At 33.5% G+C, this 16,417-nt stretch overlaps 4 protein-coding genes across 8 annotated transcripts in view; 3 read left to right on the top strand and 1 right to left on the bottom strand.

Moving 5' to 3' along the window:
• LOC109342667 (vacuolar cation/proton exchanger 2-like) overlaps positions 1-16,417 on the top strand; it is a 19,064-nt gene continuing 2,647 nt past the window's right edge. The window contains exons 1-10 of one of the 2 annotated variants that reach the window (XM_019580614.1): positions 1-417; positions 505-533; positions 696-892; positions 987-1,199; positions 1,429-1,560; positions 1,667-1,783; positions 1,859-1,912; positions 2,071-2,187; positions 2,326-2,419; positions 2,999-3,306. In XM_019580614.1, coding sequence (XP_019436159.1) covers positions 149-417; positions 505-533; positions 696-892; positions 987-1,199; positions 1,429-1,560; positions 1,667-1,783; positions 1,859-1,912; positions 2,071-2,187; positions 2,326-2,419; positions 2,999-3,009 — 1,233 coding nt within the window. In that variant the 5' untranslated portion in view covers positions 1-148 and the 3' untranslated portion in view covers positions 3,010-3,306. Of the gene's footprint in view, positions 418-504; positions 534-695; positions 893-986; positions 1,200-1,428; positions 1,561-1,666; positions 1,784-1,858; positions 1,913-2,070; positions 2,188-2,325; positions 2,448-2,998; positions 3,307-16,417 lie in introns of those variants that run through there. The other variant, XM_019580615.1, reaches the window with a different exon arrangement.
• Positions 3,666-7,451, bottom strand: LOC109342666 (magnesium transporter MRS2-1). Its single transcript, XM_019580613.1, has 6 exons — positions 7,314-7,451; positions 5,772-6,381; positions 5,026-5,154; positions 4,577-4,909; positions 4,446-4,493; positions 3,666-4,268 (listed from the first exon to the last, which is right to left on the bottom strand). The coding sequence occupies exons 2-6, from the start codon at positions 6,363-6,365 to the stop codon at positions 4,038-4,040; spliced, it is 1,335 nt and encodes a 444-aa protein (XP_019436158.1). The 5' UTR covers positions 6,366-6,381; positions 7,314-7,451; the 3' UTR covers positions 3,666-4,037.
• LOC109342665 (pentatricopeptide repeat-containing protein At1g80880, mitochondrial) lies at positions 7,933-10,119 on the top strand. Its single transcript, XM_019580611.1, has 2 exons — positions 7,933-8,503; positions 9,073-10,119. The coding sequence occupies exons 1-2, from the start codon at positions 8,025-8,027 to the stop codon at positions 10,061-10,063; spliced, it is 1,470 nt and encodes a 489-aa protein (XP_019436156.1). The 5' UTR covers positions 7,933-8,024; the 3' UTR covers positions 10,064-10,119.
• The window catches only part of LOC109342663 (ABC transporter C family member 13), a 15,536-nt gene continuing 12,121 nt past the window's right edge, over positions 13,003-16,417 (top strand). The window contains exons 1-10 of one of the 4 annotated variants that reach the window (XM_019580608.1): positions 13,003-13,150; positions 13,451-13,491; positions 13,578-13,683; positions 14,174-14,329; positions 14,428-14,559; positions 14,692-14,792; positions 14,872-14,959; positions 15,090-15,341; positions 15,541-15,610; positions 15,890-15,950. In XM_019580608.1, coding sequence (XP_019436153.1) covers positions 13,106-13,150; positions 13,451-13,491; positions 13,578-13,683; positions 14,174-14,329; positions 14,428-14,559; positions 14,692-14,792; positions 14,872-14,959; positions 15,090-15,341; positions 15,541-15,610; positions 15,890-15,950 — 1,052 coding nt within the window. In that variant the 5' untranslated portion in view covers positions 13,003-13,105. Of the gene's footprint in view, positions 13,151-13,334; positions 13,492-13,577; positions 13,684-14,173; positions 14,330-14,427; positions 14,560-14,691; positions 14,793-14,871; positions 14,960-15,089; positions 15,342-15,540; positions 15,611-15,889; positions 15,951-16,417 lie in introns of those variants that run through there. The other 3 variants (XM_019580610.1, XM_019580609.1, XM_019580607.1) reach the window with 3 other exon arrangements.

The raw sequence follows: 16,417 nt of genomic DNA on the forward strand, positions 1-16,417 counted from the left end.
CCATTTCTGTTTCTGTTTGTATTTCCATATTTGTGTGGTGGTGTGGGGTCCACTCTGTACCTGGATCCATCCATCTATCTATTCATCCTTAGTGAACTCTTCATCAACTATTATAGTCTTCATCAACTCAACTTCCTTAATCGATTCGATGGAGGTGGTTGAATCAGCTCCCTTCAACAACTCTTCATCTGCTTTTGATTTGGAGTCATCTCATACATCCCCCCTTCATTTACCCAAATCATTTCAAATCAGGACCGTTTATCTTGTTTTGATTAAACCTAAGATCAACGTCTTGCTCCCCTTTGGTCCTCTCGCTATCTTACTCCATTATCTTACTCCAAAACATCATGGATGGGTCTTCTTCTTCAGCTTAATTGGTATTGCTCCTTTGGCTGAACGTCTCGGTTATGCTACTGAGTATGTTATCTCTTACTTACTTATTTATTTATTTACAATTACAAATTACATCATATACTCATTATTACTAATCTTTCTTTGCTGCAGGCAGCTTGCCTTCTACACTGGACCAACCGGTATTTATTTATTTATTTATTTATCTATCTATCTATTAGTAGAGTAGATATTGGACATAAACTCAATACCTCAATGCTTTTATTTATATTGGAAGAAAACCACTTACACCAGATCTGCACTTACTCTATGTCCGTTCAACTGTCTTTTATTTCTATGTCCAGTTGGAGGTCTACTCAATGCAACGTTTGGCAATGCAACTGAAATGATTATATCAATTTATGCATTGAAAAACGATATGATTAGGGTTGTTCAACAATCTTTACTTGGTTCAATCTTGTCAAATATGCTTCTAGTTCTTGGCTGTGCTTTCTTCACTGGTGGGATTATCCACCACAAGAAAGTTCAGGTTTTTAATAAGGTAAATCTCATCATCACATTCAAATTATTGTATCTAATTGTTTCATTCCTCCTATTGTCACACCATTTACATTCTACTTGGACTTTTGCAACAGGCAGCTGCTGTTGTCAATTCTGGCTTGCTGTTGATGGCTGTCATGGGATTACTCTTTCCTGCCGTGCTTCACTTTACTCACTCAGAGCTTCATTTTGGGAAATCAGTCTTATCTCTATCAAGATTCAGCAGCTGTATAATGCTACTGGCTTATGCTAGCTACCTTTTCTTTCAACTCAGAACTCAGCAAAATCTTTATACTCCTGTTCATGAGGTTACTTCTTTTCCTTCATTTTTTGTTTTTTATTTTTGCCTCTGTCTCTTTGATTTCTGATGTATAACTATCTTACTATGCACCACGGGATCTACTTGGGATGAAGAACATCTCTTTATGGTATCAAAATACATGTTTCCAGATATAAGAGATTATATATGTTTGTTCTTGTTCTTCTCTATGATTCAGATGACCATCTTACACTTTTTATTCATACTTTATGGTGTAGGTAGCAGATAATAGTGAAATTTCTGACGAGGAGGAAGAACTTGAATTAACTAAATGGGAAGCCATAGTCTGGCTTGCTATTTTGACTGCATGGGTATCTGTATTGTCTGGATACCTTGTAGATGCCATAGAGGTATAACTGTTGAGTATCTTAACTAATTTCTCGATCATCATGCTTCTGTAATTTATCCCCTTAAGGTTTCTATTCTCCTGGAATGTTAAGTTTTGGGGCCTTGCAGGGAGCATCTGAGTCATTGAATATGTCAATGGCCTTTATTAGTGTCATCTTGCTTCCAATTGTGGGAAATGCTGCTGAGCATGCAAGCGCTATTATGTTTGCCATGAAGGACAAGCTTGTAAGTGGCTTTCAAAGTGTACTCTTTATTTTATGCATATTTTTTGTTCTGTTAACAGGTTCAATGTCTCCATAGGATATCACAATTGGAGTTGCTGTTGGATCATCTACACAGATAGCTATGTTTGTGGTATGGACTTGAACTTCTAGTAAATGATCAATTTAGAAATTAGGATATACATTTACTATATATCTTAATGTAATAGTTTAATCTGGATTTCTCTCTGTCATAGGAAGATGGCCATATAATTATTTTTCTGACAATTATTATTCTCTAAAAAATTGCAGATCCCCTTCTGTGTGGTTGTTGGATGGTGCATGGGAAAAGAAATGGACTTGAATTTTCAACTCTTTGAGACTGCCACACTTTTTATCACTGTGCTGGTAGTTGCATTTATGATGCAGGTATGTGATTCTTTTTTTCCCCTTAGGAATTGTTTTGTTAGAGGTTGTTAATGTTTACCAACTTTGAGTCATTTTCCTTGTTGCCACTGCCGTTTATCTTTATGGCAATCATCTTTAAATTTCATTTTATCCCTGCAGGAAGGAACGTCAAATTATTTCAAAGGCTTGATGCTTATTCTGTGCTATCTTATAGTTGCTGCCAGTTTTTTTGTACATGTAGACCCTCAAAATGGTTAGTTTACTGAGAATATAATTCATAGGTCTATAATAGATTATATAATGAGGCATAAAGCTTGTTGAATATCCCTCAATTCTTTCTTAACTCTTCGCAAAGTGAACTTCCAAACAACAACCATGTCTAGTGTGTTGTTCATCGTGTGATGTAGTCATCTATTTCTTTCCCTATTGCCTCTTAATATGTGCGTATATCTTATGTTGAATGGTATGAACTTAAGGACATTAGAATTTGACCCTTCTGGAATCATTATTAACCACCTTTTTGTAGTCATTATTTGCATAAGGCCAAATTTTGTGGAGAGTCTTAACAGTCTTATGTCATGACTACTAGAGTCTTAACAGTTAACACCACTAATCCTTATAGTCTTGTGCAAGAAGAGAAATATATAGGCTTAACTCTTAAGAGTCAGCAACTGTGGATACCCTAATATGGTAGACCAAAAGTGGAATTGGTAGTGTCACATGTCAAGTGGTTAATAAACACACAATAGTTAGGCAAAAGAAGTAATTGATGAATTTAACGTAACATAAACATAGGACTTGCTTAATCCTCTGCTTGTGGAATGTGGTGCAGATGATGACTAAATATACAAGGTGATGTGCTGTGCTGTGGTTCCTTTCCTTTTACCACTACGGAGAGTCAGACAGAAAGGTAGTAAGCATTTTGCTTGAGTGGGGTGCTGCATTCAACAAACATGGCCCCCAAGTGAACAAACGAGCAATGAATATACTATGCTGACAATTATCAGCGCTGTATTATATTGAATTTTGAAAGGATGGATGGGTTATTATGTATGTTTATTATTATCCTAATCTCCATAGTTATCATTCATTTACCATAAATCTTATTGTTATCCCCTCCAATGAATCACGTTGAAGACACCTTGAGTGTGATGTTAATTATGTCATACCATTTCAAGATGACAATTGAATTGATTACACCTAACAGTTAGTTTTTATTTTTCTTCTTTGATCCTTGACCAGTATGGTATGGTATACTCATACACTCATAGTCGTGTCTACTGTCTAGTCATCTTGAGTTATGGCCAAAGATTTCGGAGGACCCAGAATGCTGCAACTCATTTTATTTTCTAGTTTTTTGAGTGACAATCCTTTTATGATAAAGTAATACAACGTTTCACTTTCATAAATTATGTGACCAATTTTTTCAACTTATATTAGTAAGCGACAAAATAAAGTTTCATATTGAGAAACTTATTTTAGTACTGGTCACAATCATGTATGAATTGAATATTTTGAGGCAAAGATAATACGTTTATTTTTTTTCTCACATTAAATTAGAATAGAGTTTTCACCCTAAACAACAGCACAAAGATCCGGACCAACCTTTCAGGCAAAGCATAATTTAGGATTCAAACTCCATGAAGTTTACAAGTGAAGAAAACCACTAGAGTAGCTTGCTAGGCTCATTGACTAATTGGAATCCATGAAGTCGTTGAAATTTCCTTCATACCAAGATAAGTTATTTATCAGCAAATGAGGAGACCATCATTATAAGAAGCTATCGACTCTTTGATTTCTATCTTGTTTGCCTTGTATAAACATCAAGTTGACGGGTAGAGTCTGATATTCATTCATGGTGCTCTAGCTCTCTACAGGGGCATCAGTCTTCTGTACTTGAAGAACCACACAAATGCACAAAATATGAAGACTCCACAAACTCCTGTTATTATAAGGACCCAGTTGAATGCATGGGGTTCATCAAATAATGGAATTTCAAAATTCATCCCAAATATTCCTGCTACCACACCAAAGATGGCAACAACAAATGTTGCAGTAGTGAGTAAAAGCTCAAACTGGATAAGCTGATTACGCACATTATCCTGTAAGATAAAAAAACTCAGTCACCTATTCTTAAATTTAAACAAGTGAATATTTATGATCATTTGTGCACGCATGTACAATCAAGCATAAGCAACACAGCCAAAATAAAATATATGAAAATTGACATCAAACATTCAGTAACAATTTGAAGGTGAAAGGAGAGAAAGAAAACAAACCAATTGAATGTTAATGAAATCTTCTGTGTCATCGATGTACTCTTTCAACTGAAATAAAAGAAGAAACAAGAGTTAGTAAACTGTGATGAAACAATACAGGAAGAGGTTAAAAATGATAACACTGTGTTTACCGATGTCAACTTGTTTAGTGTGCTGTCAATGACAACGAAATATGCTTCTAGCAACATCTCAAGCTCTTCTATACTTTCTGTAGCACTTTCAGTACTCCTCATGCTCTCATGCCGACTCCTCGCAATGCTCAACGTCTTTTCCAGCCTCCGAGATTCAGGAGGTGATGAAACGGGAGAAACTGGAGCAGAAATGGATGCACCATCAACTGATCTATATCCAGCCAAAGACTGATCTCCATTGAATGAAAACTCCATCCGCCTTTTCTTCTCGGTAAGGTACATTTCAGCCATATCACCATCATCATCCATAAGTTGCTCTATCTCATCTCTAACCTGATATATGCATCCAATAAAAGAAAAGCCAAAAAGTAAAATAAAAAAAAGTCAGAAATATATGGTACCTTTCATTTGCAACCATGAAGAAAGAAGAAAATATAAATAAACATCACCTTCTGGACCCTCCGGGTCAGGGCTACAAGCCTGCTTTTCAACCGACGAACACGTTCCAAATTGAGAGTACTGATCTTTGATGTCAGTTCATCCAACAATGGGTAAGCCTCAATTTCTAACTCTGCTGCCTTTTGGAAATGGCAAGAACAGGACTGGGTGTTACTAACTAATTAATCAAAACCAAATGAACAAGAATATAGAAGAGAGAAATATCATGTGTGTATGGATCGTGAATCCTATTTGGATATAAAATTAGAGAATTTGTACATTAGCACACCACCACAGGACTTCTCACGTCACCCTATATAGGCTTTATAATTATATATCAATGAAGGACATGTGTAGATCTTATTCTCTCTGTCAGTAGCATTCCATCAAACGTTACAGTAGTTCTATAACCTCCATGGACGACTTCCCTTGCATAAAACCAAATTACAACTAAATTAAGGAAGAGTCTGACTTGGCATCCTATTGCCAAAGAAGGGCTTTCAGGCATCAACCAGTAGGCACACATCAAAACAAGACATGATGTTCATTTAACCTTAATGCTATAATACTTTTCCCATATGGCACATGATAACATTGGCAGAAGTTCAAAACTATTATGTAGACTGTTCTAGAGAAATACAAGGTCTCTGTTCATAGCAACCATTTCTCTCTTGTAATGTAAATTATCGAAAAGGGAAAGAAATGTTATAATTCCAAGGTAAAAAAAAGTTCACTTCAAATTTAATTCTCAACAGACCTGGGAATCAAGAAATGTGCATGCTGCCTCGAGGGCAACTTCAAGAGCCCTGAATTCAAAAGGTAAATAATCAGGGGAAGTGTTGTTAAATGCATTTTCGAAACTCCTATTTCCTCTCCTTCGGTTTATGTCCGAACTGTCTGTCTGCCAGACCTCGCCTACACCAGTTGTTGTCAACCGTCGTTGTAGCTCCATCACATAGTGAAATACATAACTGTCAAGGGAATTCAAGAGAAGAACCTCATCTGCTGTAATAATACACCGTATCTGCTCTAGATTCACTACAATTGCCTTTTCTCTACCAAGGATTGTTGAAGGATATACAAACAAGGGATCAAGTAGACGAAGGTCACGTGCAGGCAGATCACAACGTCGCATCATAGTAAACTTGTCGACCTCGATGGCTTGAGAGTTTCCAGATGTGTCAACACGAATCCATGATCGGAGGCCTTGGCCACGCTTCTTTAGTCCCAGAACATCAACTCCTTGTAAAGGTTGCCTCCCAGATGCAGATGGTCGATTTGCAGTTTCTCTTAAGTTTAGAGCTGATGCAGGTTTTGGTGGTAGTAGCCGCTCTTTCAGATCTTCCATCATCAATGTTCGCTAATTGCTGAAAGCACATAAGAAGTACAAGCATTAGCAACCTTAGCACTTTATTGATTTGAATAGCATTACACAAACATGATATCACACATATGATGTATCAATCTATCTAAATGCATTGCTTCAATCTCTTGCTATACTTGCCACCATAAGAGATGAAGTATGCACCTACAATGAATCTCCTATTATTATCTATTCATTGTCATCATGGTCTGAACTCTGAAGAATGATAGAAATCTCAGACAGCCACAAGATTGTGGAAGGAAAAGGGCAATGGGGTGTTTAGAATAGCTTATTTGAGCTTATGAAAATAAGCTATTGAAAATCACTTTATAACCTTTATATAAGTTCTTTTTAGCTTATTTCAAAAAAGTTTATGTAAGACATGTTTGATTAAGTTGTTTACCCAAACGTGCCCCGAGTTCTTATTAGGACCTCTTACAAGCTTGCTTTGGCAATACCATCACTACAGAGGACAGAATGGTGTTCACTCGTTAATACCATTATCCTTGAAGAACATTGTATGTATCTTAAAATCATAGAACTATATGATCAATTATATTACTGAGGATCTAATAATTGTACACACTTGCCTGTGACTATCAATTTCTTATATCAAAAAGACATATCCAGGTTTGAAACAACACAAGCCCAACGAGAAACAAATCATAAATCTAACAATGCATTTAAGCTAATATGTTTCACCCAATAATTAAAGAAAAAAAAACTTTTGTAATACAAAACATTAATGCCTTGGGAAAATAGAAAAATTCCGATTCGTCTTCAACGAAAACTTAGATAATATGGGGAATTCACATGAAAGCTGATATGGGTATATAAGATTATGCAATTAACACAACTCTCCCACAAAAAAAGATTGGTTTTTACAAAGTGTGAATCGAAGAGGATTAAAAGGGGTTGCTATGGGAAAGGAAGTACCTTAAACTTTGATTGGAATTATAAAAAGAGAAAAACTTGAATCAGAGCATCCAAGTTCTCTTTCTTTGTTGCTGTGGTGGTGTGTTGAGTTCATCATCCTGCACAGAAGAAGCAAAAAATGCAAGTAATAATAATAATAATAATAAAAAGGTAGTAATCTAATCATAATTTATTTTCACAACTAGTTATTAGGTCGTTTAAATTTTTATTTGTATGATAGTATTAAATTTGTTTCAATTGAAATATCTTATTATATAACAATGTCCCTTAATTATGCTAGGTTGATAATTTAAATAATATTAAGAATTAATACGTTGGAATTATATTTAAAGGATGTTAGAATTTGATAAGTTTTTCTTTTTTAAATTTTAATATGTAACATTTTTTAATGTAAAAAACCTTAAATTGTTAATACATAAATTATTTTATCCTTTTGAAATTGAAGAATGCAATATTACATCATTTGAAGTCATTTATAATATTTTAAAAAATTACTAAGAAATGAGTGAGGATGAGATCAATATATTATAATTTTTCACTCTATATTCTCATTCTCTATTTTGTTTGGCGAACCAAAGGAAGGTTAAGTTATAATCATACTTGTAAACGAAAAAGGAAAGAAGTGCATAAACTTGGACGAAGAGGACTTAACAGTTAACACACTAATATGACGAAGGGTTTTTGAGCTTCAAATTAAAATTAAACATACCCATGGCTCTGCATTTGTTGCATCTTTCAAGAGGCCTCCATGCAAAACTTGTTGCTCCTCTAATTAGAATTTCAAAAAACATTCTTTTTTACTCTGTCTCTCACACATTTCATCAAACACTTTCATTACCTCCTCAGTGCCATTCCCCTCCTCACCCGTCTCTACCACAATTCCTCCAATTGCTCAAAAGGGTGTCCCATTCTTCATCACCAGCATCAGAATCAATAACCCTCCTCGACGATTCTGGTTTCCAAGCAAATAGGGATTTGATATGTTCAGCTATTTGGGCATTAAGGGAAGAATGGAAGGCTGCATTTGTTGCATTCAATTGGGGGAATTGCTATGATGATGAGAAAGTTTGCAACTTGATGATATGGGTATTGGGAACTCATGCTAAGTTTTCTACTGCCTGGTCTATCATTGGAGATATGCACCGTTCCTCTATCTCTACACGTCAGGCTATGCTTATTATGATTGATAGGTAAATTGGCTTTTGCTCTTGCAACTTTTTAACTCTTAATTTACATGGTTTTAGGGCTGTTCGTTTAAGCTTTTTCATAAATGAGTGATTATTTCGATATTAATAAAAATCATAGTGTCCACTTTTGTTATCATTTTTAGTTCTGAATATCTCTAGTCTCAGTATTCGGTAACAAATAATAATCAGATTTCTGTGTTTCTATTATTTCAATGCAATCAACAACTATCAATCTTTTCAATTAAACTTGCTAGCCAAATTTATACTATACAGTCAGTATTCATACTTGTATTACAACGGAAATAACTTCTGTGGTTGGAAGTAGAAGAGAAACGCTCAGTTTGATGTGGTTTTGCAGGGATCATTGGTTTATTTTTTCTTTACACTCTCTATTCACAAAAAAACTTGTATAACCTGTTTTTTTCCTTTTTTTTCTTTACACTCTCTATTCATATGTGTGGTGTATCTTTTCTTGTGCTGATAAATTTCATGGCTTCTTGTTACTGCCATGTCAACTTTACTTGACAACTCATGTTTCCCTCTTTGCAATTGTGGCATTATGTTTCAATCAGGTACGCAGCAGCAAATAACGCAACCAAAGCTATTCAAACATTCAACTTCATGGAGAAGTTCAGATTGGCTCTTGATCAGGAAGCATTCTATGCACTTCTGACTTCTCTTTGTAAACATGAAAATGTGGAAGAGGCTGAAGAGTTTATGCTTGCAAATAAGAAGCTCTTCCCTCTTGAGACCGAGGGCTTTAACATTATTCTTAATGGATGGTGCAACATAACAACTGATATATTTGAAGCAAAAAGAGTTTGGAGAGAAATGCCGAAGTATTGTATAACATCGGATGCTACTTCATATAGCCACATGATTTCCTGCTTTTCGAAGATAGGGAATCTTTTTGACTCTCTTAGACTCTATGATGAGATGAAGAGAAGAGGATGGATCCCCACGATAGAGGTTTACAACTCTTTAGTATATGTTTTAACGCGTGAAAATTGCTTGAAGGAAGCTATCAAGGTTGTAGATAAGATGAAAGAAGAAGGTTTGCAGCCAGATTCTACCACATTCAACTCCATGATACGCCCTCTTTGTGAAGCTGGAAAGCTAGCTGAGGCAAGAATAATATTAAACACACTGTTAGAGGAGAATCTTAGTCCAACCACTGAGACCTACCATGCATTTTTGGAGGTAACAGATTATCAAGGAACATTGGAGTTTCTGAGTAAGATGAAAGGTTCTGGTTTGGGTCCAAATGAAGATTCCTTTCTCATAATTCTGGCAAAATTCTTAAAGTTGAAGCAGCATGCAAATGCAGTGAAAATTTGGATGGAAATGAAGAAATGTGATGTGGTGCCTAGTTGTATGCATTTTAAAACAATGGTGGAAGGGCTTGTAGCATGTAGGTGGTTCATAAAAGCCAGAGATTTTTATGAGGAGATGATTTCAAATGGCTGTTCAGAAGATCCAAAGCTTAAAATGATCTTTCAGAAAGAGCTAGTTGATAGTGGTGGTAAAGGAAAACAGAATGTTAAAAAGGTTACCAGTTATTAAAGTGCGAGTATTATGAAAAAGCAATGAGATGAAATGAAGAAGAAAAATCATAGAGACTAGTCAAAAGAGAATAACATCCTCTAACTACTGAAAATCATTTCTACCTCCTTGTTATGGTTATAGTTCATCTTTCAACATCATATTATGGTTGTGTCTTCCTCTTATGATACTATGAAGTACAGACGCTTCAATAGCCTTCTCATATCCATGTTAGATATGTATCTGGTAGTGATATTCTCCAATACTTCATCAATACGTATTCATTGTGTATTGAAATTACATTTTTGAAAAATAAATAATTTCTAAATCTGATATTTTCTGCATACACTCCGACACTCTTAAAATATTTTCTAGATACTTTTCGGTACTCTTAAAATGTTTTCCAATACCTAATAGACACTCAGAATGCCACACAATAACATTTTGAAAGAGATAAGGGAATATGAAAGAGAGAAGGGAATAATACGACCAATTAAGTAGAAGAGAGAATATATGTTTTTTGCGGATGGTATCGTCTTAGTTAGAAACTCATAGAGGAATTAATCGAGAAGTTAGAAATGTGAATTCATGCTTTAGAAATATATAGTTTTCGTATAAATTAAAGGAAAATATGGTATATGGAGTGTAAGTTTTGCAAGATATAGACAACCTTTATTGTAGAGGAAACATTGAAGATCTTATCATTCCACAAGTCACTATATTTAAGTATTTTAGGTCAATTATACAATATGGTGGTGAAATTAAGGAAAATTTAAACCATAAAATTCAAGTGGGGGATAAAATTATTAGAAATCAAGGAGCAAAAAAAGGAGAGTGTATTTCATTCATTGAATGAATAGAATAGAATTGAATGAATGGATTGAATGTCTAATGAGTGAAAAAACTAACTAATCCAATACCAAAACCAACTAACCAATTAACCTCTTTTATTATGAGAAATTAATATCTTGGACTAGAATCAACCCAATAATACAATCTCACATATTTACATATACTACTGTTTATATTGATTCGATATATTTCAATAAAAATGACAAAATACTTTATATGATATGTGATAAAAAATATGTATCTCAAGGTTAAGGGCAAATTTTAGTATAATTAGACATTAAAATATAAATAAAAGAATAAATTTAATGCAGTAAATATGAAAAAACATTGTGTTAGATCGCTAGACACACTAAACTAGATGATTAAGAATGGATGATAAGAAAAATAGATCAACTACAATTTAATCCAAATTTCTCATTCTCTCTAGTTATCTTTGTTCTCAACAACATTTCTATCTATCTAGTTAAATTCATTATCTATCTATTACCTATATAATAAAAAAAACTCCATCATGACATGGGTTAATCTCTCAAACCCTCATGACATGTGTCAACCTCTCATCAAAACTAAAGGTCCTCATGACATGTGTCAATCTCTCAAGAACTCCCTCATGACATGTGCTTTATTTAAAAATAAAAGGAATATGATTACCTATACAATATTAAAATATAATGTTACTATAGAAATATTAAAATAATAATAATAATATGATCATAACATATTGTTTGTAGCTATTTTAGAGTTAAATAATATTTATTTTTATACTAATCTTATTTTAGAATCAAATAATAATGAAATTATAAATTTATTGATGATTTTTTTGATTAATAGGATACTACTAACTATATCATGTTATGTATGTGTAAAAAACAATGTTGAGAAAGTCGAGCAAGATGTTAAACCAGTAGATGACCCATATTAAGTTTATCCGATTTAAACAGTTAAATCGTATGGTTTGACCGTATGATTTTATATATAATTTTCTTAATCATAAATGCACATGTAATATGTGTTCTTAATCATGCGGCAAAAAATATTGTCCCGTGCAAATGCACGGGTAACTTGCTAGTTAGAAACAAAAAAAAATATCTCCATTTACATGATTGTTTTCTTGTTTGTCTTGTAATTGAGTTCAACATTACCCAACCACTTAAATTACCAAGCAAAAGGCTATTCACATATAGAAAGTTAAAGTTAAATTTTTTGAGTTGGAACTCGTATATACATCCCAATCAAACTTTTGTTTTTACAAGAGAAGTGGAATCCTGACATAAATAACATGTGTGAGGCCATTTTAGTGGCACCAGTAAGCTCAGATTTCAACAGAGCAGAGACTTCTAAAACTTTAATTTCTTATCTCATTTCTTTTATGCTTTTTCTAAGTGTGATATTGCAATACACATGACTTTGAATCTAGTTTGGGATTGTGGAGTATCTTTATCTTTTGTCTTCCTGAATAAAGTTACCACATAAAGGATTAAAGTGCTTGATATAAAACACCTTTATTTATTTCTTTTTCAATGCAGATAGTGGTTAGCCACATGAAACCGTCGTTCGGTATTATCTTATAACAAGTTTTGTTAAACTTTCCGGAAATCCAATAATAATGCCTACAAATAAATTGCATTTTTGGTTTAAATGAAGACAATATAAATTTCATTTAACAGCCTAAGAAATGAATCGGACCGACCCAAAAAATATTGTAAGCATTGAGTGCAAATGTACGGGAGAATATAAAAAGCTTACTTACTATTTGGATGATATTTAGGCAAAAGATTTAGAAGGTTGCATTATTTTTCCTATAAATTTAGTACACAAATTCTCATACATTATTATAAGAAAGTGATATATAAATTGATACATGCCATTTTTCTTATCACATAAGATAATTTGTTGATTTTGTAAGATAATATATCATTTTTTCTAAAATATCACCTTTGATGTTTACTTATTCTTTTCCAAGAGCTTGCAAGGTTTATTAAATTCTGCGCTTATCTAACATAACAGTTTTAATACAAATTGAAGGTTTAATATAAATAAAGGAACATAAATGAAAGTATAAGGCAGTGAGTGTGAGATTGAAAGTGGAGAATTGCATCAATGCATGATTGCATGAAGAGAATAAGACACTGAAAACCATAAACTAAAGTAGCGACTCATTCAAACAACAAAAACTCAAACTTTGTTCTCTTTCATCCAATTCTCATTTCCATGGAAGAGCACTTCTTGCCTCTGTATTCACCTCTTTCTCCATTCGTACGCTTCTCTCTCTCTCTCTCTCTCTCTCTCTCTCTTCTTATTCCCAAAAACTTCAACTTTCTCTTCTTCACTCTTATCATATTCATATTATGGAACCCACACTTATTACTCACTCTCTGTTGACAGTACAACTAAAACATCTAACTTTTCTGTTTTTATTTTTTTCATTCTGGAATTGGGATATTAAGAATTATTATTTCAAAAAGTAAAGTGATATACATTGCTGACAACATTTAAGGTTTATTCATGCATTCCCATGAATTTCACCTTTTCTTTTTGTTCTCTCATGTTTTACAGGTATGTGATGGAAAGGGATGGAAACTGTGCTTTGAAGACTTATATCCTTTCTGTTTTACAGAATTTAGTTTGGATTTTTTGTTGCTGTTATAAATTGTGGGAATTATTTTTCCTTAATAATATCAACTGTTTCAGGCTTAGGAGTGAACATGGTCACTATTGTTATGATTGTCGTGATTGGATTTAATCACAAGATTGGTAGAGGACAACGACTTCAGAGATCACATGCCCAGGTAGTTGTATACTTCAAATTTTATTTTATGATGTTTTTTCCTGGATCAACTTATTTGTTTTTCCTGAAAATTTGGCCTCACCTTTTTCTGTTTTCAAAACTGCAATTTGCAAGCCTTTAACAATTATCTCAATGTTACTAGTTTTCTATAGCTCATGCCTCATTGATTGTCCATTAACTATAGAGCTTTGCTGAAATTTTCTGAATCTGGAGGAGAGAGTTATTAGGATGCGTTTGGAGAAACAACTTAATTAGCACTTATTAAATAAGCTTAAAAAACTTACTTTCATAAGCTTCTATGATAAATAAGCTTATTAGAATAAGTTAGAAAAGGTCATAAGCTATTTTCATTAGCTATTTCATAAGCCCAGATAAACTCTCTATAAGCTCTTCCAAACGCCCCCTTAATAACCACACATTTGATCTTTGCATTTTAAGTATATACCTGAGGTATTATCTACATTGTTGTTGCTTTTGAAATGAGTAAACAGAGGACCCTTGTGGAGAAATTGTTCCTGGATTTTGCACCAGCCATTGGAGCGTGTCTTTCAGTCTTGGACATAATTTTTCTGTGGAAGAAAGAACCTAATAGTCATTTTGTTGGATATAGTATGTGGTTTTATAGCTGTTCTGAGTTGATCATATGGGTAAGTTTCTTAATTTTTTGTTGTTAAATACAATATTCTCTATAGCTCAAGGCATTTGATTTCTCGTGCTCTAAATCTTTACTCATGTCTATATGTAGACAAATATCATTCTCTTCTCAAAATTCTCCATCACTCACTGTGCAGTCTTCAACCATGTATTATGCTATTGGTGGATCCTGAAATCAATATCAGCAGTCTATCATTTAATCACAAAGTTTCCATCACTTGAGGTGTTATTATTTTTTACTTGGATTTTTTTTGGGGCATGCCTTGTTTGCCTTTATAACTTATAATATTTATTTTCCAATGAATCTTAAATCAATATGTTATATGTGAAAGGTTTGACATACTTTTCATTGTAGGTTTCAATATGCATAATAGAAAGCTTAGTTGTTCTCTTGAATATCACATTTGGCATAGCTATCAATGTGATCAGGACAAAGATACAACCTTCCAAAAGCAGGTACATAGTGGCCACCAGCAAAGATTAGAGAATATTGATTAAGTTTTTTTTACTGAATCTGTTGTTATTATTGTTTTAGTCCAATGGAAGATCCACTTCTTTCCAATAGTGTGGACCCTGAGGAAGGTGGCCATAGTGACCTTGTAAGTATATGTCATAAATTACATGTCTGGACTATTTTTGAAAGAAAATCTACTCTTCTTTAACACTGTTATCATCATTTCTGTTGTTTTTATTTCAAATTTCTAAGGTTGATATGGTGTTACTAGCTCACTGTTTTCAACTTTCTTTCTAAAGGGAAATAATGAGAACTTTTGGGATTTGATGACATTCAAATTCATAAGTCCAGTAATGAATCAAGGTGTGGTAAAACAAATAGACTCTGAAGATCTGCTGCAGCTACCTACTGACATGGGACCTTCTTCCTGTCATGACTTAATTTCATCCTGCTGGAAAGCTCAGTTGAGTAATAATCTTTCAAACCCATCCTTATTTAGAGCACTTTGTAGTGCATATGGATGGCCATATCTCCGCCTTGGTTTACTGAAGGTATTTTTCAATACATAAACACAGTTTCATACCAAGTTATCGTACTAGATAAATCTTATTCGATACAAAAAAGCTTGAACATTGCTATATATACAAGCTTTGGTTTTTTGTACCTTCACTTTTCAGACTCTTCCCAATTTAAATGAACTCTTTTTTTAATACATGTACTACAACTACAAATATTTTTAACTTCTTCCAGATGATTAATGATTGTATTGGTTTTGCGGGACCATTGCTTCTCAATAAGCTGATCAAGTCTCTTCAACAAGGTGTTACCACTTACGACAATCAATAGTTTGTATTTCTCCATTGTCATCATTTAAATTCTGGCTTGCAGCATAGCTTTATTTATTTACTTACTTGTTGTAATATCAATCATTATTCTAAATCTATTATTGCTATCTTTTGACTTTTATTGTACCACCCTCAATATTTATTTTGGTCACTTCTGTTGAAATCATATGCATCACAGATACCTAATATAAACATGTCTTTCAAAAATCACAATAAAAACCTGTCTTAACTCTTAATTTTGTTACCACTTTCAGGTTCAGTGAGTGTGGATGGGTACTTACTTGCAATGTCTATGGGTCTCACCTCTATAATTAAGTAAGTTTGCTTCTTGTATTTATAAGATTGATTATGTTTCTTTTGTTATCGTGCTTTATGTTTCTTCTTATTGCTGTTATCATGGTTTATCCAGAACTTAACCATAAGAAAAAAAATTATGGATGGAGATATATCTTCATGTAATGAGAAGACTGAGAAGGAATCATTCTTAAACAACCTCAATATAAGAAAGACTGAAAAATGAGAAGCCCATAAAGGAGCCATTTTTAAACATAAGAAAATAATGTTAGAGATATAAAACCATTCATAGGCCTCACATAAAAACTTAAATTTCAATGAGAGTTGGTCAAGATAGCCTCTAAAACATGCAAATTGAAAGAAACAGTGAGCTACTGTGGCTAAAAAATTGCACAATCTCTGCAATTTTGAAATAGAAAATCCCTTAAAACAACCATGGAAAGAACACCAAAGTAAACGTATTCATTGCATTTTATTTGTAACAATCT

The sequence above is a fragment of the Lupinus angustifolius genome, chromosome LG03 (genome assembly GCF_001865875.1).
Source record: "Lupinus angustifolius cultivar Tanjil chromosome LG03, LupAngTanjil_v1.0, whole genome shotgun sequence".
NCBI lineage: Eukaryota > Viridiplantae > Streptophyta > Magnoliopsida > Fabales > Fabaceae > Lupinus > Lupinus angustifolius.

What these genes read in the sequence shown, in the direction of transcription:
- LOC109342666 (XM_019580613.1), bottom strand. Translation starts at nt 6,365, where the DNA reads ATGATGGAAGATCTGAAAGAGCGGCTACTACCACCAAAACCTGCATCA. An exon ending in GCACATTTCTTGATTCCCAG is followed by an intron (nt 5,155 to 5,771) that starts GTCTGTTGAGAA and finishes CATTTCCAAAAG; the next exon opens with GCAGCAGAGTTAGAAATTGA. An exon ending in ATTTCATTAACATTCAATTG is followed by an intron (nt 4,269 to 4,445) that starts GTTTGTTTTCTT and finishes TTTATCTTACAG; the next exon opens with GATAATGTGCGTAATCAGCT.
- LOC109342665 (XM_019580611.1), top strand. Translation starts at nt 8,025, where the DNA reads ATGGCTCTGCATTTGTTGCATCTTTCAAGAGGCCTCCATGCAAAACTT. An exon ending in ATGCTTATTATGATTGATAG is followed by an intron (nt 8,504 to 9,072) that starts GTAAATTGGCTT and finishes TGTTTCAATCAG; the next exon opens with GTACGCAGCAGCAAATAACG.